This window comes from Drosophila arizonae, chromosome X (genome assembly GCF_054131065.1).
Source record: "Drosophila arizonae isolate 15081-1271.41 chromosome X, UAZ_ARI_1.0, whole genome shotgun sequence".
Taxonomy (NCBI): Eukaryota; Metazoa; Arthropoda; class Insecta; order Diptera; family Drosophilidae; genus Drosophila; species Drosophila arizonae.
In genome coordinates this window covers 2,541,237-2,551,572 of record NC_142927.1, presented here as the reverse complement: position 1 = coordinate 2,551,572, position 10,336 = coordinate 2,541,237, and the positions used below count along the sequence as shown (strand labels likewise).

Below are 10,336 nucleotides of genomic sequence, written 5' to 3'. Positions count from 1 at the left end.
GTGTTTGTAAAAACAAAATGGCTAACGCGTAACGGAAGCAGGACTTGGCGTTGGGGGCGAGCGAGATGGCAGCATAGTTGACTGATTAAATCACAGCTAAATGAGATGTTAACATGCCAGGCGAGTTGTCTGATGGAGCGACGGCGGGGGCGTGGGCGGGGACGGGGACGGGGTCGGGATTGGTGGTTGGGCGGCTGCCATTGCCGACTTGTGGGCGCTGCGACTGCCGGCTGTGCACGCTAAACTGTGCCGTTTACAGCAACAAATCGTGTAATTCACTTTTTTTCTAGTCGCTGTGTGTCTGTGTGTGTGCGCGCGCGTCTGTGTGTGTATGTGTGTGAGAGCCTTGCGCTGCGCTAAAAGGATTAATAAACGTTCACATTTCAGTTGTTCATTTGACTCTGCGCTTAACGGTTCAGCTGCCAGCGTTGCCAGAAATTTAATTAAACCCAACTACATAAACAACAAATATGCAGAGCTTCAAATAAGTGAAAGCTGCTCAGCGCCTGCCGACGGAATTCCTGTTTAAACAAAGCAAACAAGATTTTTTTTTTAAATATTTGTTTTAAAGTGTTGTGTCAAAATAAACGATAAAATATCTCAAAAAGCAAAACGCAATGATAAGTGTACAGCTTTGAGCTATCTTAAACAATTTTGAAAATTTGTGTATTTAGTTCAAAGTTCAAAGTGCCCAAGCTTCAAGATGCAAAGTTCAAAATCGTTTCTAATACGCGATCTACTGGGTGACCTAATCAACCGGCGACAAACGGATTCCGGTAAGCGAATTTACAATTGGAAATTTTGGGGCTTTCTATCTTCCTGACTATATCGTCTCACTCTCTCTCTCTCTTTCACTCTCTCTCTCGTGGATATTTTTTTAATCTTATTGCAATGGGTTGAAATGATTAACTATCTCTAATGGTTATAACCTCAATCTTCTATCTTTTACCTATCCTCTATTTTCTTTCTTCTATCTTCTGTCTTCCTTTTCCTATCCTCCATCTTTCATCTTCTGAATTCCATCTTCTGATGAATATCTTATATCTTCAATCTCATATCACCTATCACCTGCATACACACACACACACACACACGCAAGCTGAAAGCAATTAGCTACTAAATAGTTGTAATTGTTGAGCTAAACTTTATTTAATGTCATGCATAATTAGAGAACAAATGCAAACAGAGAAACACAAAGCTCAAGTCATATAAATGCGAGAGCACCTGAGGCGGTTTGATACCCTGGAATACCCATATGGAAGGGTATATTGACTAAGGATCACAGATGTAAATGGTTTTGATTTGACTTTTGCGATATTTAGAATCTATAAGCTGTCGTCTATCTGTAGATCTCTGTATCTCTTTCTGCACTTCCTGGCCCTTGCGCCCTTCTCTCTCACTCTCTCTCTCTCTAACTTGTATATCATCTCTCTTCTCACTCGCTCTGACTTTTCGCTTTCCTTTTTATTTCTTCACTAATCTCTCTTTTCCTCACTGTTTCCTTTCTTTATTTCTTTCTCATTTCTCATCCTCCCACTCTTTCTCTCTCTCGCTTCGCACTCATTCTCTGCCTCTTACTCACTTATAGTCTTTTTTATTTCTCCCACTGTCCCTCAGTTTTACTGTGCCTCTATCAAACTTTCTCGGTCTCTCACATTTTTTCTCATTCTCATTCTCTCTCTATCTCTTTCTCTTTTACTAGGGTCCATTTCCATAGCATACTTCTATGCAGATTCTAGGGTGTCTATTAGCCGTGTACAATCTACGTTTAGTCTTTTGTTTGGTGTTAAGCATTTGCATAGCATTGTTTTCACATTCTTCTTCTTTTCGTTGTTGTCATTGTTGTTGCTGGCTGATTCCGGGGCTAAACAATCAAAGTTGTTGTACGTGACAAATTGCTCGAGCGCGAGTTACGAGCACAGCAACAACCACAACAACAACATCGCCAACAACAACAGCAGCAACAACAAATTAAATTATTGCCTCGAGCAATTGTTGCTTCAACCGTATGCACACGCCTCACTGCACCACCCAACCCAACCCAACCCGCTCACCCAACGCCTTAGCCCTGTAGCCCTTCGCCCTCTCAATTTTGTTGCTAAAAGTTTTGTTGTCGTTTCTAATTGTGGCGAGGTGTGAGATTTAAATGCCAGCGGCCAATTGCTCAGCGGTTTGACACAGAGAAGTATGTGTGGGTGGTTGGGTGGTGCATGTAAAGTGCCAGCTAATTGGCCGCCACACAGCAGAGTACTGCGAGACAATTAAGAAATAGGCAAGCTAAGGCGCAACGAGCAGAGATTGAGACTGGAGCGCTCTCTCGCTGAGGCCCAAGCTCAAGCCTGAGCTAGAAGCTAGCCTGGCTCGAGATTAAGCTGAAGCTTAGATTAAGCTGAATCCCAAGAATAACACGAGTTGTTCCAAGCACAAGCTCAATCATGCTCAAGCCTTGAATCAGATGCCTTAAGTCTAATCCTGAGCCCCAAACCTGTAAATCAAGCCTGTAAATCAAACCCAAGCTGCAGTCGAAGCTAAAGCTGAAACCCATCTACAGCTCTAAATTCAAGCCCGAGTTGAGCTGAAAGTAAGACTGAGGCTTCATAGTGTAAGCTATAAGTAACTCCAATGCCAAGAATCAAAAGCGAAGTTAGTTCCAGACGAAGCTAAAGCCAAAGTCCATGTCTATATCCATATTGAAGCTCAAGTCGAAGCTGAGGCTCAATCTGACGATGGTCTTTAAGCTCAAGCTCAATTCGAACCTGAGGTTTAAGAATCCTTTTCCCTGCTTCTTATAGAACTAGGTGTGGTCAATACCTAACAAGATATTCCGTCTCTTCGACTGTCCGTCCTTCGAAGTGCCGTGATTACCAGCTTGCCCTGATACGATTTAGGTCTGTCCCTCCTAAGACATCTGGCTCCGGCAAGAACTGTTTTTCCATTCCTTCCTCTCCTAGCATGATCCCATCAAAGAGTTGAAGACTTCAAATACTATGCAAAGCTCTTACTGTCGCACTTACAATTCAGGTATGGCTCTACAATAATAATCGCTAAGTTTCGATAGCATGAAATCGATAATAGGCTTGAGCTAATGTGTTATAGATGTCATAAATAGGTCATAGATAAATCATAGATGCAAAGAGCTAGCGTACTAAATGTAAGTGTGAGTTTAGTGGGTATCTACAAGTCGAGCACTCTAGCTTCTCTGGGTATTCGCTAGGAACTTCTGCAGATAAATTTGCTTTGCTTTAGGTTGACATGAAATCATCATGTGAAAACTCGACTAAATATCGCTTACTCTCTCCATATATGAATATTATAGATGTATGTATTTATATATGTATATATGACTTGTTTCTCGGAGTTGAAGTACCCATTAAATGGCAATTGTGCCGCAAATTGATACGACGTGACTTTTGATCGAAAATCTAAAAAGAACTCACTTGAGACGAGCCACACACGCTGCTTCACACACCCACACCCACACACACACACACACACACACACACGTGCATAATTGAATCATCATTCACATGTTTTATGCTCTCTTCCTTCCTTCCTCGCCCACTCTCTCTCTCTCTCTATCTCCCTTTCTTTCTATCTTAGTTGTTGTCGAAGTCAAAAAGCATTTGGGGTTAAAATATAAAAATAATTTCCGCAGCGCAAATATGATATATATTTGCTATATATACGTATATAGTATGTGCATATATCTATATAAAAATCAAGTAGAATCCTTGCTGGGCACACGTGAACAGGCTCTGCCGTTGCTGCAGCCGCCTCCTGCTGGTGGTTGTTTTTTTTTGTTTTTTTTTTTTTCTGCTTTCGTCTTTGACCGTAAATTCCAATAGGAAGGAAACATTTGAGCATCTCGAGCAAAAGCACGTGAATTTAATCAGGCTGCCCCGCAGCGCAGCTGGCATGGTGTACATATATATAGAAAGAATATATATAATCTATATAGGGATATGCGCATCGGATATAAATAACATCTTGATTGAGTCAATGGGCACAAATTTCATGCGCGTTCTCCCGTCCCCCCGCCACTTGTCTTGCCTTCATTTCTTAATGGACACGAACGAACGCCCACTTAATGCCACGCCCCCACTTCGCACAGCTTGCGTTGTCTTTGCGTCCTGTGGTCGCAGCTGGATGGTAATGAGTCCAGCCATCGGTTATCCACAGCCTGACCAAAGTGCCTGCACGCGCTCATCTCTCGAGACTTGGAAGCTCTTAACCTCTCAGGTTCTCCCTCAGCCTCAGCGTCAGCCTGACAGCATCTCTTTGCTCAATCTCTCAGCCTCTTTGACTCTTGCAGCGGAGAACGCATTAACGACACGCTGCGCTTAAAAGCATGCTACATTCTATCTATAGAATTCTTGATCTCGTGTTGGGCTTTGAGAATGAGAATGGTCTGATACTCGATAAATAATTGAGCTAATGCTAGAGGGGAAGAGAGAGAGATTGGGAAATTATATGAGGCAGAGAGAAAGGGGGAGATAAAGTAAAAGAGACATATGAGAGGGGTTAGGAGAGAAAGACATAGGGGGAAACAGAGAGAGAGAGAGAGAGAGAGAGAGAGAGAGATAGACTGAGAGAAACACATAGAAGGTGACATAGAGAAAGAGGATGGCAGAGACTGAGAGAGTAAAAGAGAGACAGAGAGAGAGAGAGAGCAAAACACATACAGAGAGGGAGACAGAGACAGAGACAGAGAGAGAGAGAGAGGGGGGGGGAGGGATAGACTGGAAGAAAGATATAGATGGTGACAGAGAGAGAGAGAGAGAGGGTAAGAAAGACTGAGAAAGAGCGATAGAGATGGGGTGGTAGAGACTGGGAGAATGAAAGAGAGACAGAGAGAGAGAGAGAGAGACAAAAAGAGAAACACACAGAGAGGGGAGACAAAGAGAGAGACAGAGAGAGAGAGAGACAAAGAGAGAGAGACAGAGAGAGAGAGAAACACACAGAGAGAAGGAGACAGAAAGAGATCGAGAAAATGATAAGGAATGAGAGAGAGAGAGAGAGAGAGAGAGCGACAGTAGAGTTATTCTGAGACTGGCTGAGAGAAAAGATTTACAAGACTTTTATCATTGCCCTTGAATAGTTCTTATGAAGCATAGGTAATCCCTTCGGTTTTTTTACATCTCGCTCCGACAGAGATCGAATTGTCTAACGATGACTCGGACATTGATATTGAGGATCGCTCGACGCCTGACTCGACGGCGCATGGCTGCCAGCAGGATTTGCTGCTGTCGCATCACTATAACCACAACGAGGAGTCGAGCGTGGGTTCCTGCGGCACGGTTACACCGGGACCGGGCTCTGGTTCCGGCGCCGGCTTAAGCGCCGCTGCTGCTGCAGCTGGCATGGCGGCGGGCCTACTGGCTGCCGCTGCTGTGGGCGGTGGCTCCGGAGCAGCAGGCGGTGCCGGCTCAGGCGGCGACAATGCCGTGGGCGGCGGCAGCTATGCCGAGCACAAGCTGCAGTTGAGCAAGAGCGGACGCAAGCCGCGCCGTCGACGCACAGCGTTCACGCACGCGCAGCTGGCGTACTTGGAGCGCAAGTTTCGCTGCCAGAAGTATCTGAGCGTCGCCGATCGCAGCGATGTGGCCGAGACGCTGAGCCTGTCCGAGACGCAGGTGAAGACCTGGTACCAGAATCGACGGTAAGTTGCCAAAATGTAAGAGCTCATTAGTGTATTTTTATCATTTTTAATATCTGTATATCTTCAGTTCATGGAAATTTGAGTTTGATATAATTTTTAAATTTGAATTGAATTTTCTGTTTGCGCTTATAAGTAGACTACACTTTCTTCACACTCTTGGAAGCTCCATCACGATGGACAGGCAGCTCGTTGCTATGTAACTAATGTTAAACTGTCTCTCTCTCTCTCTCTCGCTCTCTTGGCAGCACTAAGTGGAAGCGACAGAATCAGCTGCGCCTGGAGCAGCTGCGCCATCAGGCCACCCTAGAGAAGGACTTTGCGGTGCAGGAGAATGGCGGCGGCAATGCGCTCGGCTGCTGTCCCAGCGGCTTGTCCAGCTCGTTCAGTGCCGCCGCCGCCGCCGCTGCTGCCGCTGCCGCTGGCAATCCGTGCAACTTCTTGACCTCGGCCGCCGCGGCTGCCATATTCCGCAACGTCAGCTACGTGCACGGCTGCCCCATGTAGAGGAGCGGCATGCCCCAAGACATTTGCCAATACCAACTCCAACCAGAGTCCAACCGAATTCCACGTTTGCCTGTGTAAATATGATGATGATGATGTTAAGGAGGATGATGATGATAATGATGATCAGAATGAATTTGTTTTCTTTTGTGCAATACGAATTTTTATTTCTAACTAAATGTCTACTTCAGTGCGTAATCGAATTATCGATCTATCGCATTTATCGATAAGTGTATAAGAATATCCCAATTCCCCTCACGTCTGCTCTTATCAGTAAACCCTAGGCTTAGTCAAATTAACTGTAATATATACTCGCACGCTCACACACACTTAAACACACTCGTATGTAACGGTAATAACAATTGTGAACTTTGTGCACTCGATAAACGATACTTTTTTTTTTTTTTGTGAAAAATAAAAATTGAATTGCATATTTGATGAAAAAATACACTAAACCAAAAATGTTCGTTATAAAATTGCTTAACTGTGATTTTTTTTTTTTTTTTGGGTGAATATATTGAGAAATTATATACGAGATATATTCAGAGAGTAATACGAGTTGCAGAGGTCCAGGAAGGGAGGACGTTACGCTTCGTATGCATAGATAAAATCAACATAGAACAAAATTTTATTTGTGAATGGGGATTATTTTGAAAATAAATTGTAACTTTAATTAAAATCAAATAACAATTATTGCGGTATTTTTTGAACAGCCCTCTTATATCTCAAGTTTCTGAACTGCTGAATTCATTAGAAAATATTAAATATAAATATAAACATATACGATAAGTAAATGTATATTTACTTAAGAGGCATTTACTTCAATATGTTTCACATTTAATAGTGTAAACAATATTCAATTACGAAATCAGGAGGGAATAATCTCGCTTGTGAAATAATTCTATTCGATTTGAAGTCTCGTCAGAAAAACTATCAATAACAACTTTTGATATATCTTTAGATGCAATCATTTACCGTTTGGTTTTTTTCTCTTCTTGTGGCAGCTGCAAGTAAACGCTGCAAGCTGCATTTCCGATTGTGCAGAGCATCGAGACCCATGCTTAAAAATCAACTTGAGCGAATGATACAAAACGATATCAATTTGTCGCTATATAGTAGTAAATGGCATGCTATGTGCATGCAGCCAATACATACATGTATATGTGCTGCGAGTATGTATGTGTGTGTGTGTGTAAAAGTTAGATTGGGCTGAGGCGGGTGGCGTAGCAGCCAACCGGAAAACAAGCAACAACACTGCATGCAATTAAAACGGGCCACAAAACGGGCCGCAAAAGAGCTTGCGCATATGCCGAGCGCACGGGCGAGAGCGAGACAGCAGTAGTGACAGTGAGCATAAGCTGGCTGTGGCTGGGCTGAGCCTTGAGCAGCGGCGTTGCGTCGCAGTCGACTTTTGTGGTTAGATTTTCATGCACATTTAGCTCGCTATGATGATGGGGGGCCACAGCACAAAAAGGACGAGAAATGTTTAGCCACAAATTGAATCTGCGGCGAGTCAGTTAACAAGCAGCGCGCCGGCCCCAGCGAGTGCGAGCGAGATGCACTGACATGGATGCAGGCCTCAGAGCAGCAGGCACTAGACGAGTGCAGAGAGAGCGAGATGGAGGGAGAGAGACACTGAGAGATAGAGCGGGAGCGGCGAGGGAGGGGAGCAAGCGGAGCTGTAGTCATAGTTCGAGTGGCCGCAACGGAAGCAGCGCAGCAGCAGCGCAGAACGCTAATTAAAAAGGCACTTGAACTGGATGCGACGACGACGACGACGACGGCGTTGGCGATGGTGAAAAAAAAAAGAAGCAAACTAAAAAGTGAGAAGAAGGAGTGAGAGAGAAACAAGTTAACTTTGCCGTTGTAGCGTCGCTGCATTACAGTTATCCATGAAATTGTCTATGAAATGTGAATGTAATTAAATGAATAAAATGCAAGCAGACTTCAACCGCTGCGCCCCCTCGCCCCTTCGCCCCCTTGGCCCCCTTGGCTCGCTCTGCATTCAGTTTCGTTTGCCTTTGCGAATTCATTTTTGTTTGCGGTTCATTTGCGCAGCCATTGAAAACTCAATTGCATTTTTTAATTGGTACATTTTATGTCTGCCATCCTTTGAGTGGCAAAGGAACTCACAAAGGCTCGCAGTGCTCAGCAGTGGCTGCCACTTTGATTTGTATTTATTTAATGAGTTATTAATTGCATTAAGCTTTGATTACAATTGCACAAACGCAGACGCAACTCCCAACTAGAGCTGAAAAGAGCGCACCGAAAGGTAATCAGATATGGTCAAAGGCAAGAGTGCAAAGGCCATGCCCAAAGTTGCCTTTTTATACCCTGAACCCATTTTCAATGGGAAATCAGGGTATAATGGTTTTGTTGAAATGTATGTAACAGGGAGAAGGAGGCGTGGCAGACCCCACAAAGTATATATATTCTTGATCAGGGCGACGAGCTGAGTTGATTTGGCCCTGTCCGTCTGTCTGTCCGTCTGTCCGTCTGTCCGTCTGTCCGTATGTATGAACGCGTCGATTTCAGAAGATATAAGAGCTAGAGACTTCAAATTTTTTTTAAAATGTCCGTAATTACAGCGCGCATATCAAGTTTATCATTAAAAATCGATAACTCATCCCGATCTTTTTTTATCGATAAAAAACCTTATCGAAAACCAGTTATAAAATTATATCTACACCTTTATTGCTAGAGTCTCCAAATTTTTAATGTATGCTTATATGCAATTTATACAATTTCGGTTTTTGTTAAAATTTACCCCCCACCCTTAAATTCACCCCCTCACCCTCACTTTTGTAAAAAGCGTATTTCAAATACTAGAGACTTGTGCTTTGGCAATTACATGCATATCCATGTTATAATCATAATCTGAAAGTTTCATGAAGATCGTACGTCTACAAAAAAAGTTATTAAGCAATTAAGTTTTCATAGTAAGCGCTCACTGCAACCCATACGTGTTTATGCGTGGGGGCTTGTGAGTGTATGTGTATGTATGTGTTTGTGTATGTGTGTGTGCATGTGTATGTGTATGTATGTGTTTGTGTATGTGTGTGTGCATGTGAGTGTGTGTATGCGTTTGTGTCTGTATGCGTGTGTGTGTATGTATGCCTGTGTGTGTGTGTGCGTGTTTCTTGTGTAAGCTGAAAGACGCGAAAAATTATTGAAATATCTATTGCTCCAAGGGTTCAGGGGATCTCGTAGTCGAGCAGTCTCGACTAGAGCTTTCTTACTTGTTCATATATGGATATGCATATGCATATGTATATGTATGTATTTGTATATGCAAGAGAACGCGCACCTGACTGCTATGACACTTCGCCTGACTCACTTATGCTGCCTGAGCTGCTGCAGCTGACTGATCTGTGACGCAGCTTGACTGAAGCTGACAGATATATTACTCACGCTAAGCTCGAATTGATTTCATTCAAAGCAACTTCAGATCAATTTCCCAAAAGAATGAATGCATTTAATTTCAATTAGAAAGAATATGATGAGAAAGTCTAATGCCCATAAATATATATATACGCATATGTATGTACATATATCTTATTTCCATTACAAAGCTTAATGGACAGCTGGAAATATCAGACAAACAACTTTTTCAGGTGTTTAAAAATGAGTTTCAGCCGTAGCCAAGAGGTTTTTTTGCACCTGAGCAATTTAACGATAAATGCAACACACACACAGAGACAATTAGAGCCTGCTGGTGACATCAACAGCTACAAAAACAACCACAATAATAATAATAACAACAACAACAACAACAGCAACCACCAACAGCATCGTCATAAAGACAAGTGTTCAACACGCCCCGCGGCACAAACACAATTTGCAACATTTTTCCAAACGGATAATGACAAACATTTTAATCACAAAATGAAACCGAAACCGAAACCGAATCCAAATCCGCAAAATCCACCACCGAAACGAGCAAGCAAACGGCAAACGGAGCAGGACAGCAAGAGGTGCGAGCGCAGGGCCACCAACCGAAAACACCACAGCGAAAGGTCCTGCAGACCAAATACCACTTGATGTCGCAAGTCAAGTGGGTTGTCTTTGCTTCTTCTTCCAGCGTCTTCCTCTTCGTTATGTTATTGTTGTGGTTGTTGCTGTTGCTGTTGTTGCTGCTGCTACAGTGATATGACATAATCTGTGGCATTAACAACA

General features: G+C 43.2%; 1 protein-coding gene across 1 annotated transcript; it reads left to right on the top strand.

Moving 5' to 3' along the window:
* Positions 1-284: 284 nt before the first annotated feature.
* On the top strand, positions 285-6,636 carry LOC108618597 (uncharacterized). Its single transcript, XM_018014676.2, has 3 exons — positions 285-776; positions 5,152-5,659; positions 5,905-6,636. The coding sequence occupies exons 1-3, from the start codon at positions 704-706 to the stop codon at positions 6,161-6,163; spliced, it is 840 nt and encodes a 279-aa protein (XP_017870165.1). The 5' UTR covers positions 285-703; the 3' UTR covers positions 6,164-6,636.
* Positions 6,637-10,336: the final 3,700 nt, after the last annotated feature.